General features: G+C 37.7%; 1 protein-coding gene across 16 annotated transcripts in view; it reads left to right on the top strand.

Annotated features, from left to right (window-relative positions):
- Window positions 1-21,632, top strand: part of SYNE1 (spectrin repeat containing nuclear envelope protein 1) — a 291,558-nt gene that overhangs the window by 136,490 nt on the left and 133,436 nt on the right. For 15 of the 16 annotated variants that reach the window (XM_062640759.1, XM_062640758.1, XM_062640756.1 and 12 more), the window contains 16 exons: window positions 263-427; window positions 1,980-2,336; window positions 6,251-6,387; window positions 7,309-7,486; window positions 9,496-9,678; window positions 11,164-11,307; window positions 11,628-11,783; window positions 13,583-13,747; window positions 14,176-14,348; window positions 15,214-15,367; window positions 15,504-15,647; window positions 16,838-17,002; window positions 18,061-18,378; window positions 19,541-19,696; window positions 20,338-20,508; window positions 21,063-21,389. In XM_062640759.1, the coding sequence (XP_062496743.1) occupies window positions 263-427; window positions 1,980-2,336; window positions 6,251-6,387; window positions 7,309-7,486; window positions 9,496-9,678; window positions 11,164-11,307; window positions 11,628-11,783; window positions 13,583-13,747; window positions 14,176-14,348; window positions 15,214-15,367; window positions 15,504-15,647; window positions 16,838-17,002; window positions 18,061-18,378; window positions 19,541-19,696; window positions 20,338-20,508; window positions 21,063-21,389 (3,093 nt within the window). The remainder of the gene's footprint in view (window positions 1-262; window positions 428-1,979; window positions 2,337-6,250; window positions 6,388-7,308; window positions 7,487-9,495; window positions 9,679-11,163; window positions 11,308-11,627; window positions 11,784-13,582; window positions 13,748-14,175; window positions 14,349-15,213; window positions 15,368-15,503; window positions 15,648-16,837; window positions 17,003-18,060; window positions 18,379-19,540; window positions 19,697-20,337; window positions 20,509-21,062; window positions 21,390-21,632) is intronic. The other variant, XM_062640764.1, reaches the window with a different exon arrangement.

Genomic DNA, 21,632 nt, shown 5'->3' with positions numbered 1-21,632 from the left:
TATGTTGTAAAAGGACATGTTAAAGTGCATTTTTACATACATTTCCAGAAGACTGCTTCATCTTTTGCTCCAGCAGAACATGCTTGTGCTTGAACCAAACCTACTTAAAGCCAGAACAGTATTTGAGCAATTTATTAACCTTGTTTTTCTGTTGTTTTTTTTTGTTTTTTTTTGGTTTGGTTTGGTTTTTGGTGTTTGTTGTTTTTTTTTTTATTTTGGGGGATTTGGTTTTGTTTTTTTTTTTTTTTCATCTGAATGATAGGAAAAAATGAGGAAAGTGGAAGACATTGTGAAGGATCATTTGCTATACCTTGATGCTGTGCATGAATTCACAGACTGGCTCCAGTCTGCAAAGGAAGAGCTGCATCGTTGGTCAGACGCATCTGGAGATACATCAACTATACAGAAAAAGCTGGCTAAAATCAATGTAAGATAAGTTACCTTTCATGATTTCATCTGCAGTTCAGACTTTATGCTCTAGAATAGGCTAGAGACAGTAAGTTGTGGGATCTTAACTCTTTGTGTATTTGAAATAGGAAATGCCCCATCCCTGGAAGTGTTCAAGGCCATGCTGGATGTGGCTTTAAGCAACCTGGTCTAGTGGAAGGTGTCCTTGCCTATGGCAGGGGGAGTGGAACTAGATGATCTTTTAGGTCCCTTCCAACCCAAACCATTCTGTGATCCTATGCAATGGTGATTACATTTCAGTGAACTGAAAGCAAGCTTTCTGAGCTATGATTTTTTTTGCTTCCCTTCCTATATTAAACTGATTGAGTAAAGGTACAAACAGACCTTAAATAGCCACAACACACATGGAAACAATTTGCAAGATCAGAAGCCCAGTGGCATCACAGAAGAATGTGGCTTAGCTGATTAATGAATACTGCTCTGTCCTGATTGCCGAGGATTCTGTCTCCATGAGCAGAGTTGTCTGGTCTGAATCAATCAGAAACAACCTTTCCCGAGTTGCACAAAATGAAGATGCATAAAGCAGTACAAGGATTGTTCCCTCCAAACACAGCAGAAATGCGTTGCCTCCCTTATGTGTGCTTTCCTTACTCCAGCATCTATTCTGAGATATTTGAGTGCCTATGCATTTCTGCATGCAGTGTTAAAGCAGACTGAATGTTTTGCTCATGCCTGATGTTTACTTTCAGATACTCATGCTGCCAACATTTTACTCTGCTCCTAAACATGTAGAGGTGGGCCAGTGAACAGGCTTCTAGAGGAAGATTCAGGATACCCAAAATCAAATTGCAGATTTGTTGTGCACTCTCAGATAGTTTTCAGTTTCCTTTGTGCTCAAACTCCCCACATATAAAACGGGAAAAGAAGGAGACAGTAGTTTCTAGCTCGTAAGACTAACAAAAGAACAAATACCACTAGTCTGGCCATGTGTTGTTTGGGATGATATTTATACTCTCCAGCCTCTTAAGCTAAAAACTCTCCAGATTCCCTTGTAGCATGTGTGAGATTGAAATAGGACACTGGAGAAAGAATTCACTTCTGGAGAGAGGGGAGAAAAAAAAAAAAAATATGGAAAAAGAGACATGTGCAACCAATCTGGCACATCACAGATCACGGCTGTAAATGGCTTTTTTTCTGAGCAGCACAGTTGTGCTTTTAACACTATGAGCAGCTACATACCCGTGGTGCTTTTGTACAGATTACAGCAGTTAACTACTTGCGGATCTTAACCTAAACAGAGTTTTCAAGGAAGTTTGTTCTTTCTCCCCTAAACTTCAGCTTACGAAAGTTTCGGTAGCGCTGTTTACCCAGTGCACAGCCCGCACGCTCTGACGGCCGAGTTTTCTTTGCATCCGTCCTCCCGCAGTCTTTCCAAGCCCGGCGGCTCCCCGGGGACCACTGCCTCCGCCCTGTGCGGGCGCTGCTCGGTGCGGGCGGGACGCCACGGCCCTCCCCGCCGCGGCGGAGGCGGTGGCAGCTCGGAGGGTTACCATGGCGATGTTTCCCTGCAGGAGCTGGTAGAGTCCCGGCAGACCGGCGCGGGCCGCCTGGGCCGAGTGGAAACGCTGTCCCCCGGCGCGAAGCGCGGCACGACGGCCGGCGGGTGCCAGCTGCTGGCGGCCGAGATGCAGGCCCTGCGGTCGGACTGGGAGCAGTGGCAGGAGAGCGCCCTGCGGAGCCAGCGCAGCCTGCGGGACGTGCTGAGCCAGAGGACCCTGTCCGAGCGAGAGTTCGCGGCGCAGGCCGCAGGGCTGGAGGAGGCCGCGGAGCGGCTTGGCAGGCTGTTGGCCGCTTCGTCCCGGAGCCTGGCCCTCCTCGACAGCGCGCACACCGACGGCGAGGTCGTGGAAAGCTGGCGCAAGGAGAAAGTAAGGCCACGTCTCTTTTCTTGGCTGCTGTTCGGTTGTAAATGCACGGCTACTGGGGGGAGACAGCTTATGCCAGTGGGGACTGTCACGTAGGAAATAGTAACTTGCATTTGTCAAAAATATTTCTATGAAATCACAGCTTTCCAAACTTTTTCTGTAACTGTCATCACAAGCAGCAGTGTTTCCAGAAGACATTTCTCTCCTTGGCCTCTGCTGTACGAGGCTTAGCAAACGCTGCCTGGATCTCATCTGGGAAAAACAGGACTTGTCTCTGAGAAAGGGAAGGAGCTACAGCACGCCAGTTGTTCAGTGTTTCAAACTTGAGAAGCGCTTGAACAGGGACATGGAAAGCATTTCTTAAAATCTAAGTAACAGCCGGAGCTGTTTCTTACTTATGATTTGTCAGGAGTGTATTGAGCTCATGTTCTGCATTTCCTGAAATATCCTTCATGTCATGCATGTTGAGATCTTGTCCAATATTTAAAGGAGTTATACCAGAAACCAGTACACTTGTTGATTACTTTGTAGTGGAATTAGAGAAATAGGTGGTTTGTGCTGCTGATTGTCTTCCAGCAACAGCAACCAAAAAAACCCACGTGTGTGTATCACAAACACACACACACTGTATATAAATGTAGATATATATTTTTGCAACAAGATATGTGTTTATATGTATCTCGACTACTGTGAAGCACAGGTGTTGAGAAAAGGTACAGTGTATTTGCCTTTCAGAGTACTGTTGAAATTAAGCAGTTCAAGTAAAGGAAGAGAGGCCTGTGATGCCTGCTTTCTGACCCCTTGGTGGAAGATACTTTAAAAAAAACACAACCCAGAACACCATCTCTTTGAACTGAGATTATAAACCTCCTCCTCCAGTGTCTTTGCCAAGTTTTTTCTATGGCTTCCCCTTTCAAATCTGGCACAGATTTATGGAACCTGCTTGAGTGTCAGTACATGTCTGTAGGAGTAACAAAGCTGACATTACATTGAAGCAAATAATGGTACAAATATGCAAAGTCTGCCATGTTTATATGTTTTTACAAAGGAAAGGAAGACATGGAATTGTCATCAACATACATCAACAACTACCAGACATTTTTCATTTTATAAATGGAGAAGGATATTGTTTTTATTAATTGCATATATACTGTGTATATACTGTAACAACACTTTATTTAGATTAGACAGTTGTAAACTTTAGCTGGTGAGGAAAATGTAGAGGAATCTCAAGACTCACAATGCACGGCCCTAATATGTAATTTTATTTATAGTTAGAGGAAATGTGACAGTAATCTTGCCATTTCTGGACCCCAGGGATAGGTCCTATTGTGAACATAAAATAGCACTGCAGCTTTCCATTTCCATTGTCTCAGTGGTTCTGTTGCCATGTGAGCCAAGGCCATGAATTAAAAATGAATCTCCTAATTCTCAGAATTAGCAAGCGCATTCTGCTGTTCTGTTCTACTCAAGCTCCATTCCTTTAGGTTTGTGCAACATAAAAGCAACAGATCTTGCACTTGGAATTCAGCAGATTATTTTGGTAATTGTCAAATTCAAAATGAAATCCAAGTGGCTGAAATAGTGCTTTCGGTGTTTCTGTATGGAAAATGTAACAGTTAAATGCACCCTGTTCTGGAAGTTAATGTTCCTGTTTGTTAATAGGTTATGCCTAAGGCTGTACATCATCAGAATAACCTTTTAGAAGTTATTGAGGTAGGCTATTTGAAACTGGAAAAAAAATCATTGAAAACAGGCAATTCTAGCCCTGTGCTACCTTTAGAACATGTTTTCTTTACCAAAAACAGCAACAAAAATAAAAGCTGTTAGTATTTCATTATGGTGATTCCTGCTGTATACAGTTTGTGGCATTTTATGTTTAAGTAACAGCCATTGTGTTTTTATTCATAATGCTTTTAAAAAAAGGATCTTGTGTCTAGTTTAATGTAAAGTAAGATAAACAAAAAGTAGTTGGTTTACATTTTCCCAAAGTTTCATTGCTATTACATAATTATTTAATTTAAATGCTCCTTTATATGGTATTGAAACAAACTGGCAGTGAGACTCTTTGAAATGTCTTTTATGGTTGAACTGATTTCTGGTGTATGAGTGACTTAAAGTACATAAACCAAGCACAAATGATGTAAAGCAGAGGAGACCTGAAAATCTGCTGTAGCAAAGTATTTCTTCATACTCACAAGAACACATGAAAGTGTGTACACATAATACATCTGAAAAGTCTTTCGACTTAATTTTATAGGGCTTCCCTGGGATGTATAAATGCAAACAGAGTTCAATACTGTTAACATAATCAAGCTGTGATTCATAGCCAATTCACGTTTGTAGTTTTGTTTTTTCTCTAAATGGATTGTTCTGTTTTTTCTTCCTGGCAGTTCAAGAAGCAATATCTCTATACCTCTATTTTTTTTTTTTTTCCTCACTTGCTCAGAAATCCACTATATAAATTCTAAAATACTAATTTTACCATTGAGGAAAAGAGATATGAAACAAGCACAAAATTGCTTGAGGGCAACAGACACATCAGCTGAATCTCTGGCATTTGTACATTTACTGTTCTTGATGATCTTTCGAGGTCCCTTCCAATCTCTAGCATACTGTGATAAGTCTGTTGATTGCCTTGCTAGACTCTTGTAATATGTCCTTTTACATTTGATTAACATAAAGGGATGTCTGTTTATTGCAGAGTTAGTTAATACTTTACAGTGAAAAATCTACTCAGTGAGCATTTTTATGTCTGCAGTGTAGATTGTGGTATTTTGAAAACTTTCTGCATGTGTTTTTGTGTACATCATTTGTACCTTTCCCAAACATTCAGTTTTGTATGGATAGATTATTGCAAACTGTTTACTGTGTATATTTATTTATATACATTCAGAACAATGATCTGGGGACTTCTTGTCCCACTTACATGTCCCTGGAAAATCTGTCTTCGCTTCCATATGATCCATTTCTTCAGTTTATATTACACATTTCTTCCAAAATGGCACTTAGATTTAGACAAACTAATCAGTAGTTGCCAAACGCTCTGGCCTGCCTGCACTGAAGAACCTCTGCCATGGTGAATGTAACTAGCTAGAGGATTGTCTCCTCTCCCTGGGAGTTTCAGAGGAATGCCTGTAGAATTTAGTTTCTAGTGAGATAGGAGCTAAGACTGCGCTGCTCATCATGCTTGAGTAGCTGGCAGGATTCTGCAGTGGAGATGCTGTGGGCATCAACAAGGACTGTTTTTGTTGGAGTGGTTATCACACCTCTTCCAGTGATGTAAGTTAAGCCAACGAAAGCATTTTGGTTTTGCTGGCTTAGCTGTCTCCAAAGCAAGAGTCTTTCCAGTGCAGCAGTGAATGACAGGCAGTAACCCACTTACTCTCATGAGATTGTAAGCAGCTGTATTTTTACATTATGAAGCCCTCTGTGAAAGAGTTGAAACTGTTAAAAAATTTTTGCATAAATTATTTTTTTTAATATACAGCTTAAACCAGTTTTTATTGAACATGCTAAACTCAAGCCAACTGGCTAATTATGTGTATATAAACAGATATTGTTTGCTGTTCCCTAATTGTATGTACTTCTATATCTGTACAGCTAACTGACAATACCATAGCTCATTCATTAAAATGAAATTTATATTTTAAACTTTTCTTTGAGAATATTTTGAACTAAGAAAGTTGAGGCTTCCAGAAATTTGGTTTTTAGAAGCTGGTAATTTCAAATAAGCTTCTGTGGGTTTGACTGCTAAAATACTCTTAAAAGTGAATTTGCATATATCATAAATGAGGTTGAACTGAAATTCTCATAAATTTAGATTCAAAAGATGTAAGTTTTTCACTTACTCACCAATCTTGTTTCCATTTGGTTTAATATTGTTGTAATTGTTTCATTTGTTTTTTTTTTTACAGGAAACATTGGATGCTCTGGTAAAGTCTGAACATATAACAGATGAGCTCAAAATTCAGTTAAATGATCTTTGTAGATTTTCCAGAGATTTGAGTTCTTATTCGTCAAAAGTTTCAGGGTTGATTAAAGAGTATAACAGGTACACATTCATCTTGTTTATAGATAATCAGTTCCATGTGTGTGGGAGGGGGCATGAGCTGTCTTTTAGGAAACCATTAATTAGAATTTTACAATTAGAAACAGAGGTATCCAATTATTAGAATCATTATTTTGATTTTTTTTTTGGTCAATACAGGTTGTAAAAAGTAGCAATTTTATTGTTTTTTTTTTTTTTTTCTAAAAGCTAGGCTATGCCACTAAACTAAGCTGAAATTAATGTATATCCACACCTGACCTGTTACAGGAGAAATCCCTGTAAGAAACTGTGAGGCATCACTATGGCTTATTTATTTGTCTGAAGGAAGAACAAGCTATACCAGCTCTTTAAGATCTTTTTCTTAACTTTTGTCATTCAGTTTACTCTTTGACTAGCTGGTTCTTTGAAAGAGGGGAGCTAGCATTTGGTTGCTTTCTAGCTTTCTCTCAGGTCACTCTAGCTCATTTACTTGGAGTGGGACACCTGCATTTCAGACACAAGATTCCCTTGTTTCTTGCAGGGGGTTATAGCTTTGATTGATCCTTCCTAAAATTTCAAATTTAACTAAGCCACAGAAGTTAGAATTGTAATCGCTGTAGTTCCACAGCCTGTCCCTAGAGAGAGGAAGGGGCTTGGAAAACTGTTCATGCTTAGGTGCTCTGAGTCATTCTCGGAAAGTGCTTACACCTGTCATATCTGTGGCAGTTACATCCCAGCTTATGTGCTTCACTTTTAAGGAACTGAAAGCTTCTAATGGATTTCCTGGTGCCTCAGTTAAGTGCTTAAAATGAGTAGGAGGAATCCAGGTTAACTTAACCTTACCATTGTATTTCAGAGAACTAAGTAATAGCACTGTCACCTAACGGAGTCATGCTTTTCCTGCCTTTCTTCCTCCCTCTTGCTTTCCTGATGTGATAAACCCAGCCTCTGCCTGCAAGCTTCAAAAGGATGTCAGAGCAAAGAGCAGATCTTGCAGCAGAGATTTCGGACAGCTTTCAGGGACTTCCAGCAGTGGCTGGTCAATGCAAAAGTCACCACAGCCAAATGCTTTGACGTGCCTCAAAATATCAGTGAAGCTTCAGCAAGCTTGCAGAAAATACAGGTAACTGTAGCAGTGAAATATTAGTCTAAGGGAAGCATAATCAGTTTCATGTAAAGCTCAGGCTGAATTGTTTGCTTAATAATTTTTGTTAATGTTGCTATGTAATCACTGAAGGTGACTAATTACAATGAAAAAAGTTACCCTTTTAATCTAGTTTGTTTAGTTTAATAGCTCATATGTAGTAATTGTCTCTCATATTACTTTTCCTTGTTTATTTCTTTTTTATTATAAGAAAAAATATGTTTTTAAAGGCAGAGAGTACTATAAAATCAGAATGATATCAGAATCAGGACTTATTACCTGGAATTATTTTGAAGTTATGTAAATGTTTTTTCTCATATATGAAACTAGAGCCCTTATATTGCAAGAACAGAATTAAAATGTATGCAGTACAAACAAGCATTTTAAAAATAATATTTTCACATAAAGCTAAAAGAAGGCCGAAGAACTCTGTGGAAAAGAGTGCCAATTATAAGTTTATTTAATAAAAGTGAGTGAAATAAATGCTATTATGAATATAATGTGGCTTTAATTTCAACTGAAAGTAGCAAAATGAGAATTGCATAATGAGACTGTTAAACATTTGGCTAGTGTAACAGAACAAGTTTGTATGAGGTTCTCAGAAAATACAAAACCCCAAATCACTTCTTCCTCCTTTTGGTAAACTTACTTCCCTTTGCTTAAATGTTTTGCTTAAAAGCATGAGCAATACTGTATTAATACATCAAATCTTTGGGTACCCCAAAATGAGAATATTTATTTAGAAAAAATATCGGGGGAAAAAAAAAATCCTAGTGGGTTTTTGGTATTAAATGTAAAAATTCCAGCAAGCTGGGGTTTCTTTTTCATAGCATAAGACCGACCTTTGTTCTCCTCCTCCCTGAAAGCTGCTTGTAGTGAAATGAACTCTTTTTAACATGCAGAAACTGCTTTAAGACTTCTAGACATGTCTTGGTAACCTGTATAAACTTAAAATTCTGTTTTTGTTAAAAGTTATATGTTCTGTCTGTTAGCATATTTAACATCATTAAGTCACAAGGTAATTATATCTTTGATTTTTTATATAATCAGAACTTGAACCAGGTATCTCAAGGCTAACAGACATTTTGCATTCTCTACTAAGACATCTAGTGTAACGTAGAATCAGAACCTGACTTAGTAATTTTTGTATCAAGCCTGTTAATTCTGAATATGGTTGCAACCTTATGATTATGGATATAAAACTATTTTTGTATCACATAATCATAATAACATTTTAAAATATTGGTATTTTAGACTGCTAAATTCCATTAAGTCCTAAAAGCTCACATAGTCTTTTAATAATTGCAAGTTAGAAGTGTATTATCTGAGTACACTGAAATCTAAAAATCCATGTGTTTCCTTACATTTCTGTGTAGTTCTTGCACATGCATTTTTCCATACGCTTCCTGCGCACCAGCATTGTGGACGATTTCTGTGGAGAAAAATACTTTCAAACAGGGAAGGTAAATTAAGGACACAGAGGGATAAATCACATACCTTAGGCATTGCTGAGAGTGTAAGTGTCGGCCTACACCTCTACAATGCTCGTTGGAAGTCCAGTGTAGCTATTGGCCATGGACAAGACTTCAGTCCTGTGTGTCTCAGGGTGGGCCCTGGTGCCTGCAGCTACCTATGCCAGGATACTAGTTCACCAAAATGAAACTGTTACGATTTTCTGTACCATAGAGATTTGAAAGAATACCCAATTGAATGACCAGTAATTGTCTCATGAAATGCAGAACATACAGGTGATACTAGACTCTTAATATGTACATTATTTAGATGCATGGCACTTCTGGATTAAGCTGTTGACCCTGAATCCCATAGATAACAATGATATTAAAATGGAATGTACCAAAAGATGCGTTAGCATATGAATGAGCAGAAGCAGTAAACTCTTAATCCCTGTTAAATTTCCTGGAAGCTTGCCATTGACGTTTCCTGGGACCCAAATTTCACCAATTAGCTTCTTTTGTTACTGTTTTTAGGAATTCTTAACGGAAAGTGAGAATGGGCAACAAAAACTTAACCTGGTAGCATCCAAAGGAGAACTCCTGTGCTCTGTTTTAACGAAAGAAAAGGCTGAAGTTATCCAGGACAAATGTGCTACCACTAAAGAAGATTGGAAAAATTTTATCACCACCCTCCACCAGAAGGAATCCACGTTGGAGGTATTGAACCAGTCACAGTGGGGAAAGACTGGTTCTTTCCTCTTTGCTTTTTTCAAAAAGCATAGTTAGATTTTGTATGTAACTGTAAGTGTTTATGATGTGACAGAATTAATAAATAGCTGTTTTTAAGGTGTCCTATTCTTTGGCTTACATTTTACTTTTGTTTACCTATATTCCTGTGACCTGATTTCACGTTAAGTGGGGTGTTTCATGGAAAAAGGTGTTTTTCGGAGTAGCTGAAGGTAGCAAAGACAGCAGCTGCTCAAATTCACTACCACGAGTCTCATCAAATGTGGTGGATTATTGAAAGACATTTCCTTTTTTAAGGACTGTTGCTGATTCAGTAGTCTCAGTACAGCAGGTAAATGTCTCTTATTGCAAACTTGTGAAATGTGATGATTTATTTAAGCAACTTTTAAAATAAATCCCAGTGCTTTTCTCTGTTCGGAACTCACAATTCAACCAGCACAGAGGGTGAATATCTTAAAACTGTGTTTTTGTTTTTTTTTTTTTAATAGTCTTAGGGTTTAATGTCAAAAGGCCTTAGCTAGAATTCCCTGCATAGCAGAGGAGAATGAAAGTACCTAGGTGTTCTTGTTTCGAACCAATGCTGCCTAGGCAGCTGAGAAAAAAATTAAGTACACTTTATATATTGTGTAGGAAACCCTTTCAAAGAAAATTCTCAGGTAGCAAGGGCTTTCTATATCTCAGGGTTGCTGTGGGAAGAGAATGTTCTTAGAGGTTAATCTTTTTGAGCCAAGCATTTTTGAGTCTCATAGGCTTAGTTTTTCATTCTGATGTTTAAGTGATAAGGCTATAGCTAAAAAGACAACTAAGTCTGAGAAAAAAAGATAAACAGCACAGTTCCTGTGCCCTAGTTAAGTTTCTATTCCATATGAATTATTTAAGATGCTATTTTTTTAATCATGCAGATTAAACATGATTAAAGCCTACAGAAGAATATGCAGGCACTGAAGGAATGCATACATATGCCTTCCTGCACACATTTTTATAACCAAAATCTAAAACTAAAAAAGAATATAATCAGAAATGATCCCCAGGATTGGTTTGAACATAGTCATACATCACCTAGGAATAGCAGCAGCCAGTGTGAATGACTGCAGGCAGATGTTAGGTAACTCATATTCCAAATTAACCTATGTTCAGAGTGCTTTAGCTGTGTGAGATAGATTTACATTGAGTCAATGCTCATAAGGTCTTTAAAGCTTTCAGTTCAGAGGAAATTTGTTTCAGCCTCCACTCAACATTGTTGCCTCTTTTTTGCCCCTTGATGAGATGCTCTCTCAGACTTTTCTTTCTGTGTCTGTTTGTGGGATGGGAAGGAGCAGAGCTGGTGTTGTTTATTTGAAGAGTTGTGTAGTATTTGGCTGCAGTTTTATATCCTTTTTGTGTGCTGTAATGTTGTGCATTACAGTTATGCCCAGTGCAGTGGGACTGTTGATAGAATTGTGCATGTCTTTCCAGAACTTAAAAATCCAGATGAGGGACTTTGAAGCAACTGCTGAACCTCTGCAGGAGTGGCTGACCACAACTGAGAAGATGGTACAAGGAAGTAGCAGTCGGCTCCATGATCTTCCTTCCAAGAGGAGAGAACAGCAAAAGTTGCAGGTCATTTTTTATAAGCCCTTTTTAACACAGCCAGACTTTCCTGTCCTCATTGATTCCATACAAAAGCTTGATCATTCTAGCATCCTGACCTCTAAATAAGAAGAGAACTGGTTTCAAGGATTGTCGTTGGTGATCCTGTTCCATCAGGTTCCACATCTTCACAATTTTTATGCCATGCTGCTTCATTGCTGTAGCCATATGGTGTGCCTTTCTCAGCAAGCTTGCCATATGTCACTTCTGTTTTCCATAGGGCCTTCATGTTTCTCTGTGTCCTGCTTTCTTGCACCCACTTTTAATATTAATGTGCTTGTGCTTTACAGTCTGTCCTTGAGGAAATAAGCTGCCACGAGCATCAGCTCAACAGGCTAAAAGAGAAAGCTCAGCAGCTGTGGGAAGAGCAAGCTGTCAGCAAAAGCTTTATGCGCAGAGTGTCTCAGTTGTCTTCTCAATATCTTACTCTAAGCAATCTGACAAAGGTAATGAACTCAGTGTATGTGCTTTTGAGCAGCTCATTTGATGTATGTGGGGAAAGACGGAAATATGAAACACTGCAGCTGTCCTGTTTGTCTGCTCTGTGGTATATCTGAGCTGTCTTGTCTTTCACACTAGCTTTAAAGAGTAGGAAGTAATAACCTGGATAATTCCATGGACTGTCAACAAAATGGAATTATGATTTATTTTTTTTTAATTGTTTTTAAATGTGCTTTGGTTAAAAAAGTAAGCCCCACCTCATTATAAAATAATCAGGCTTGATTTTGATTATTTCAAGCAAAGACATTTTAGTGGCACCTGAAACAAATATTTTTCAAGATTTATGGGAGTGGAGTGTTTTTTTTGGTTTTGTGTTAGTTTTGTTATTTTGTGTTGTTTTTTTTTTCTTTTGTTTTTTTTTGGGGGGGGAAGGTTGTTTTTTTTTAATACAGAATACACAAAAGTTATTACTTCATTGCATCCTATAAGGATTATTAACTATTTTCATTATAAGCATCTTCATCTAAAACTAATAAATTGGTCTAAAAAAATTACCTCTTAGGCTACTTTTGAAGGTTCAATGGGATACATAGGCCAAACTAAAGAATCATGCTAGGAACTGAGATTTTAATCTAACTGATTTGCTGAATGGTGTGTGACACACTTCTTCACTGTTTCATAGTTTTACTGTTTCTATTGTCTAAACAGATAAGGTCTTCATATTAGGACCGTTATTTTTGACAAAGTTCATGTCATGAAACTAGGCTTGATATTGAATTAGGTCTTACAGTTATTATAGTAATGAGAATAATTAAGGGTATAGGAAGTGTGTTACAGGATAACAATTCAATTCAGAAAGTATTTATGCTTGGCCAATTGCCAGTTTTTTACTTTCTATTTTTTCTGTGGAAATAAAAATTCTAAAGCATATCTAGAGCTGTATGACTTAGTGAAAATGATTGTGTACATGGCCATAATAAATGTTCATGACTGCAAAATGGGAAAGATGCATGAGTTACACTGGCTTATGTGAATAGAACTTGTAGGAGATGGCAGGATGAGAAGGAGGAGTTTGAGGCAGAGGATACATAGGAACCAGCCTGTGAGAGAAATTCTGAAATTCTTTAGATAGCCGTGGATGCTTGAGAAAGATCTCTCTCAGTAACTTCCTATACCTGTTTCACTGGCTTGACTTTAGTTCTCTGTTACTGTGTGAAATGCACTCTGCTCTGTACTGCTGTTTGCCTCAGACCTTTTAGCAATGTAACTTAAGCATTTATTTTTTATTTGTGTGAGTGTCTGTGATTTTTTTTTTTTTCAAAAGAATGATAATATCAGTGGAAGTCATTGAGGAAAACAAAAAAGTTCTCTTCAGTTGCCACACTTACATGGAGTCTAGATGTGATTTACCAGATGTTTAAGAAAAGTGAAACCAGAAAAAATGTCATGTACTTTGGATGAGAGGAGACAATTAGGTGAAGCTTTACACTTAGAACACACACAAAAAAAACCCAAACAAACAAAAAAAGAAAATCCAAAAAATAAAACAACCAAAAAAACAACCAACCAAAAAAAAAAACACAAAAAGGCATTTCTGAAATTTTCATGTTTATGTTAAGTTTGGACGATGTGTGTGTGTTTGCATGCAAAATTCATTCCATGCTTAAGTAGCTGTACTTTTAATTATCAATATATGAAGAGAATTTCTGAGTATAGTTTATGAAACTTTAAAGTCCATAAGTAGGTATGGGGAATAAACAGTCCTTTGAATAGCTGTTGGTGCTAATTGCTGTATGAATTGCAGGAAAAAGTTTCAAGAATGGATAGGTTGGTAGCAGAGCACCAGCAATTCTCACACAGTATCAAAGACCTCGAGGACTGGGTGGCTGATGCAGTTCACATGCTGGATTCCTACTGTCATCCCACTGCAGACAAGAGTGTTCTGGACAGCCGGATGCTAAAGCTAGAGGTATGGAAACAACAGACTCCAAAACCTACTCTTTTTAGATCTGTTAAGAAAAATGCAAATAGACGATACTTCACAGTAATTGTTGCAAAAGCTTTGTTGTCACATTGTTTTCTCAATCTAAATGACATTCCCTTTAAAAGATCAGTTTTTCCAGTCAACAGTACCTTCTCTGTTACACTCTTAAGTACTTGCACAGATTCCATGAAAACTTCCCTGTCAACTAAGATTACATTTTTCAGTAGCCTGATCCTACCCTTTGAAAGTCTCTTTTTCATTGTGAAACCCATCTGTGAACCCCACTGTCCCTCTTCCAATTGGCTGTTTGTATTAAGCTGCTAGATTTGATCAGCTCATTTTCCAGTAAAGCCAGTTAGTATATTCATGCCTGATTAATGATGAAAGTAAAATAATACCCACTCACTTTTTAGGGCCTGCTAGCAGTAAAACAGGAAAAAGAAATCCAAATGAAAATTATTCTCACAAGAGGAGAATCTGTTCTGCAAAATACTTCTCTGGAGGGAGTACCAGTGATTGAACGGCAGTTGCAAACCCTGAAAGACAGCTGGGCTTCTCTTCTGTCTGCTTGCATCCAGTGCAAGAGGTAAAAAGGGTATGCGGTACAGAATGATGCTTAGCAATAAAGTATTGTCAAAATGTTTGGAAAGTTAATTCCCAGAGTTTTATTATTACAAGAGTCAAATCTATATAAAATGACTGCATATGCCTAACATCGCAGGTCTAGAGGCCATAAGCGACATATTCGTTTGAAGAAGAAAAAGGGAAGGAAACTATTAACACCTGTTGTCAATATACTCTTAAAATGGATTACATGTCCATAATCTTGTTGTAAATTTTGCTTCGAGTTGCCCTTGGTGCCTTGAATTGTTCTCAGAAATGAGAATATCTTGTCACGGACATTAATAGTTGCTCTGTCAAGATCCTGTCTGGTTTTCCACTTGCTAGCATTTTCATAAGGTACTGTAATTACAGTGTCCAATAAGTATACTCAAAGTAATAGAATAAAGAAATATAGGGGAAAATGAGCCTTCTTTGGTAGGGTGTCACTAGTGCAAATACTTCAATTTAAAACAAGAAAAGTAACCAAATGTTAGAACACGACAACTTTTGAATGTACGCAAAAGGACATAAAATTTCTGAATCTGGATCTTATGCTTCCAGTTGTATTTTATTTACCAAGGTGAGAATACATCAGCTAGCTACACTTACAGACCTCCAAGTCTGTCCTGTTCGAGTCTTTAAAACTTAATTTCACTTTATCAGCCAACCAGTGCTCCTAGTTAAAATCTGTAGGGTTTTAAATAGCTCTATGTCAGACTGCTTAGCTTGTTAAATATCTTTCTTATAAATATTGTCTAGAATAACCAGACCATATGTATATGGCTATACCTCGCTGCTTATATAGCATGAGAACATCCACAATCATGACACATATTTTTACATTACAGTCAACTGGAAGGAGCTCTCTCCAAATGGACAAATTACCAGGATGATGTTCGTCTATTTTCCAGCTGGATGGATAAAGTAGAAGCAAGTATGAATGCTTCTGAAATGCAATATGCTGAACTGAGGGAAAAAACAGCTGCCCTCAGCAAAGCAAAGGTGTGTTTGCTTTACAACAAACCAGCAACAAGCCCTTACAAGCAACAGAAAATGTCAGAATAACTGAAAGATTTATTTGTGGTCTTATTTTAATTCTGCCCTGTCATACATGTATTATTCTCTTTCCTTTTTGCAGCTACTCAATGAAGAAGTATTGAGTCACAGCAGCCTGTTGGAGACAATTGAAGTGAAAGGAAGTGGGATGGCTGAGCATTATGTCACTCAGCTTGAACTTCAGGACCTTCAGGAGCGGTATAAGTTCCTCAAAGACAGAACGAGGGTACAGTTTTTCTTGATAGCACTCACTCTTGTTTTTTTGGTAGCAAGGAAAAAGAGAAAGTCTATTTATTGATAATCGATTTTACAGTTAAATGAAGAGTACAATTTTGGGGACAGCTGTAAGTTAATGTAAGAGAAAGTTATTAGGGTGATTTATGAATTTGTACCACTAAGCTTCAGAAAGGTTCTAAAAATCTGAATCTGGCAAAATCATCAGGTGAATAGTCTGAGGAATTTCATGTCAGAAGTCTCACTGACTTCTGTGCAGATACGATTTTGCCAATTGCGACTGGAAAGTTGGAAGCATCTCTGAATATGATTCGTGTAAATGTATGGTTTGCAATAAATGCGGCCAATGGATAGGTAGTTCACAGATGGTTCACAACTACAGAAGCTTATTAAACACAGACCTTATTAGCAAGGAAACTTAATCCGGTGTCAAAAGACCCAGCATGATAAGTACCACATTTACTGATAAGTGTTAATATTGTAGGACTGGAAGAGATAAGGGCATAGACAGATAAAGGGCAAGATGGGTTTTAATGTAAGATACAGGATAAAGAAGAAATAATAAAAGAACTGGTGATACTTAAAGGTATTTAAAGGTAGGTGATTATCTTCAGTTAACCCAAGTTCTTCTGTAGTTATTAAATAACACCTAACGTATGCTCAGACACACAATACTTTAGTGCCAGGTTGTGAAATTATTGTAGCTTGCTTACCCATAGGCACAGAAGACTTCCAGTCTGTTTCTCACTGTGCTCTGTAGGAACTGCCTGCAAACGACTTGGTTACTCTTCAAACCTAAAGATACTAGATACTTTTAATAAGATATTATTACTCCATTGAAAAAATCGTGAAGAAAAAATATGCACTTTCTAAGCTAATACCCTTATTAATGACTTCAATAAAGTTAATTTAAATTGATATAAAAATTAAGGTCTTGTTATTAGACACAGTGTTATTTAAAAGTGATCCCATATCAAAACTTCAGATCCCAGAAGTCACAAACTTATGAGAAGAATCTTTCAAGATAAGTATCTGTTTCTCCACTTTTACCCTTCTTTCCCTGTAATTGATAAAACCATTCTCAGAATCCAAGTACTCTTGAATTTTAGGACAGCTCAGCATCAGGTACAGACTTCTCTCCTTGATGAAAGTCTAGGTTTTATGTTTTCTTGGTTTATACAGGAGGCAGTAACAAAAGCTGAAGGGCTGCTTCACTTACATCAAGCTTACCAGAGAAATCTGAAGGCCTTTGAAGTATGGCTGGAGAAAGAACAGGAAAAACTTGACCATTTATCACATCTTGATGGTGATGCTCAGAAACAGGAGGCAACACTCCGAGACTTACAGGTACATAATGTCTGACAGTCTAAGTAAAAACATAGTCCTACTTGTGAAATAACAAAATAACATTAATTTCCAGAGAAAAATTACATCTCTGTTGTCTCCAGAACAGCTTAGAATCACGTTATATTTTAAGTACTCTGCTGCTCAAAAGTGATTCCAGTAAAGTCAGTAGAAACAATGTCATTCATGTCCAGAAAGAAGTGTCAGGCCTTGAATAAAATCTCCAGGCATACTGATGATCCTTTCTTCAGGCATAATAATTGTTTCTTGCAAGTACTGAATTTGTTTTAGATGTTGGCCTACCTCTTCTTTTCCCTGTGTTCCATAAAAATATCAAAATTATTCTTTTCATTGGGTTTTCATCTTTTATTGCTTACAGTGCAGATACGTCTGCTTTCAGGCAGTTCCAGTCATGTAGGCTAGCTCCTATGGTCAGGTTGGAAGATTATTATTGGATCACTTAAGTGACAGTGAAGGGTGAATCTAGTACTTCAGTAGTTTCCAAGTTATGCATTAGTTAGCCTTGGGTGACATGGTTTAGTGTGAGGTGTCCCTGCCCATGGCAAGGGGGGTGGAACTAGATGATCTTAAGGTCCTTTCCAAGCCCTAAGTGTTCTGTGATTCTGTGATCTGAAGCCGATACCACATGTGTCCTTAAAAGGATATTGAGAATTATTTTAGAATTATGTCTGAAACATATGTAAAAACAATAGGTTTGTTTATTTTAAAAGATTGATGTTTCACCTTGTTCCTTCTTTTTTTAAACAGATTCAATTTTAGAATCAGTCTTACAGTCTACTTGCCACAGAGCTGGGAGGGTTTGAATGTAAGGCTGTGCTGAATGGATTGCATTAATCTCATGCCAGCACAGGCAGCTAATGTTTCAGAAGCGGTGATAAACTTAGCAGGAACTTAGTAATGTGTTCAACCATAGATAACTAAAGGCAGTATCTAGATAATGTGAGGTAACTGCTTTTGTCTTAAGTAGAACCAGGACGTTGTTTGCCATGTGTGTATGGAAACTGTTAATAGTGTATGTATTTATAACTCTACCTTTACAGGTGCTGCAGGTTCACTGTGCAGAAGGACAAGCATTACTGAATGCTGCTGTCCATGCCAGAGAGGAGGTGATTCCCTGGGGCATTCCTCAGATAGAAGACCGAGCCCTGGAATCATTGCGGCAGGATTGGCAACTTTATCAACACAGACTTTCTGAAGCAAGAAGCCAATTAAATGTCGCTGTGAGCAGACTGAGGTTAATGGAGAAAAAGTTTCAAAAGGTGAATGACTGGCTAACAGACCTGGAGGGGAAAGTTGTTATCAGGACTGGGAGGCTGTCTGGTAGAGCAACAAAGGAGATGCAGCTTCAACAAATGAAGGTAAAGAATATAGTTAAGGCATTCCTTAAACAAAATACCATGTGAGGTTTCCATATTAGTTCCTGGTTGCACTGTGAAAATGACAAGGAAGCATTGTAATTTATTCTGAGATAGTGCCTAGAGTGATGGAACCAAGAGAGCTTCTTGCCTTTTGGATCCAGGTTCCTCGTATTTTACTGTTATGGGTATGGCTATGCCAATGTTGAAATCTCAGAAGGAGATCTTGTATGCATATACTTTGTGGTATAGGAAGGCACAACTTAGAATAAAGATTAAGTCCTGGAGTAGACTAAATATAATATAATAGTAGTGAACAGGGAGATAACGGAAAGTGTGAGAGAGGAATAAAACCTAAGAAAAACAAGTGATGCACAATACCATTGCTTACCACCCACTGATCAATGCCCATCCCATCCCTCAGCAGTGATCTGTGGCTCCTGGCCAAGTTCCCCAAGTTTATACACTAAGCATGGTATTCTGTGATGTGGAATATCCTTTTGGCTGGTTTGGGTCAGATTCTCCTTCCCAGCTTCTTGTGCCCCTTCTCACTGGCAGAGTATGGGAAATTAAATAAGTCCTTGACTTGGAGTAAGCACTGTTCAACAGCAGCTAAAACATCTGTGTAACATTATCCTCATGCTAAATCCAAAACACAGCTCTGTACCAGCTATTAGGGAGAAAATTATATCAGCTAAAACCAGGACAGTGGGAAAGTGTTAATATGGTAACAAGAGTAAAATGTGACCAGCTGTGTTGTGAAGTTTTTTCTGTATAATAATATATTTCATATAATAATTCTTCTTTAGTCATTGCAAGAAGAAGGCATAGTTCTGAGTAAATGAAGGAAGCATATTTGAAGGCATTTGAGGTTGCACTTTACAGTCATCTTTAAAACTTCAGTCAAATTCTATAGGAATTCCAGGTTGCATTTCTATTTTTATTATTTTGGGGAGAGTATTGAAACTATTGTAATGAAATGCAATCCATATGATAGGATAAAACTTCCAGTGTATTTGTTATCTTAACCTTCATTAGATTCTGTTTATTTTCCTGTTGTAAATCCATGTTTACAACCATGTATTTGCTCTCCTTTTCAATGAATTCCTGTTGTGCTTAAGATATTTGAATCAGTCATATGAGCTGGATAATGTCTTTGTCATAGAAGTGGCATGAAGAAATTACAATCTACAAAGATGATGTAGAGGAAGTTGGGGTATTGGCTCAGCAAATACTAGAGCAAAGTCTCACTTCAAGCAGAATGGGAAGCCAGGCTACGCAGCTTACATCACGCTATCAAACTCTTCTTCTTCGTGTTTTAGTAAGTAATAAAAATTAATTCATTGTGACGTCATAAACTGACAGTTAAGCAAATATAAACAGACTTTCTTAATTAGACTTTATCAGAGTTTATTAATTACTGTAGACGTAATTAAATATTCATGTATATACGCACGAACATGTATGTGGACTAAATGTATTAGACAGTGGTAATAGAGAGAATGACCTTTCAAAATATTCAGTATTCACCAGATGTTGTTAACTATCTTTTTTAGCAGTCTCAGGAGAGAAATTCAGAATTTCATACGTTTGAATGCTAAACGACCTGTAGAGAAATGTTTTCAGGTTATCACAGAAACACATAGTTAGGGGAAAATTTAAATTTGTAAGGAACAGTCTTCGGGTCACTTTAAGTAATAAGCATCTCAAGTCACAATTCAAATTGCAAAATGTAAGTACCTTTTCGTTGTTTAGTATTAACTCAGTTTTAACAATAGTGAGTTGCTGTATGTACAACCTGACAAGATCCTAGTGAGAATTACCCACTAGAATGAAAAAACTCAATCTGTTTAATTCTTATCAGGTTTTATTAATAAATAATAATTTATTGCTATCTTTAGTCAATAGCAGTGATAAATATCTGTGTGGTTCTTGTTTCCTCACCCTTATATTTGTTTGAAGGAGGAAATAAAGTTTCTGGAAGAAGAAATACGCTGTATAGAAGAGTCAGAATTGGCTTTTAGTGCTTACACAAATTGGTATGGAGCTACTAACAAGAACTTCAGAAATGTGATCACCAAGTTCGACAAGGTTGATAAAACAGCAATGGAGAAAAAAGTGCAGAAACTAGAGGTACAGCTTCCTTGAATATAATTTCTATTTCTGTTCACTAGAAAGATTCTATATTTTAACATGCATCTCAACAACTGCTCAAAATTCTGACTTCAGCTTTCCCGGAGATGCTAATAGGATAATGATGACCCAGCATAAAACTTCCTACAGTTTGGTTGTTGAGGTTATGAACAGTTCTAAATAATACAATCCTATCCTTCCATAAGACCTTGCAAGGCATCCTGTCATTTATATTTTATACCAGTATGCACTGTGACAAGAAGTGCTTTTTATTTCTCCTCATTGACATAACGCAGTAGTAAAACTCATGTTTCAGAATTGAAGGAAAACTTTTAATCCATTTCCGATTTTCTCCTGAGAGTCCTCAGTTTCTGTGTTTATCTTCACAACCCCAGTGCAGAGCAGAAGTATCTGCTTTTTCTGCTGCTTTCTAGTTTACCACACCTTAACTCCAGGCAATTTTGTAATGAAAACTCCATTAAATTTTCCTAGTAGTTCCTTCTGTGTCCTCACCTAATTCATACATTTTCTGTTAACTAACACTTCCTTCACAGCTGCTGTTGAGTGATATGGACATAGGCTACAGTTTACTGAAATCTGCCCGTGAGAAGGGGGAGCGAGCTATAAAGTACATGGAGGAAAATGAAGCTGACCAGTTAAGAAAAGAAACTGGAGATCATGTGGAACAGCTTGAAGAGCTGGCTGGCTCCATCAGGAAAGAGCACATGACTTCAGAGAAGTGTCTTCAGCTGGCAAAAGAGTTCTCAGACAAGTACAAGGCACAGACTCATTGGGTCATGGAGTACCAAGCCATATTACATGCTCCCGTGGAGCCAAAGAGTGAACTCTATGAGAAGAAGGCCCAGTTGTCCAAATACAAGGTAAAAAGGGATTATATCCTTGTACTATGGAATCATTTTTGATCTAGTGACTCTTAATCCAGGTGTCTGTTCAAGTTTTCTCAATAGATGTATGAGATGTCTCTGATCTCAATAGATGTATGAGATGTCTCTGATCTGGATGTCCAAATAGGCATCAAAGAGAACCTGTGTATGATATCTGTATCTACAAATCTGGATGATCACCTGTATTTGAAATGTGAATGTCCTAATAAGGCTTCCATA

Source organism: Pezoporus occidentalis, unplaced genomic scaffold (assembly GCF_034315485.1).
Source record: "Pezoporus occidentalis ecotype Australia unplaced genomic scaffold, CSIRO_AGI_Poc_V1 ctg67, whole genome shotgun sequence".
Taxonomy (NCBI): Eukaryota; Metazoa; Chordata; class Aves; order Psittaciformes; family Psittacidae; genus Pezoporus; species Pezoporus occidentalis.
This window is presented reverse-complemented; position numbering and strand designations above follow the sequence as displayed.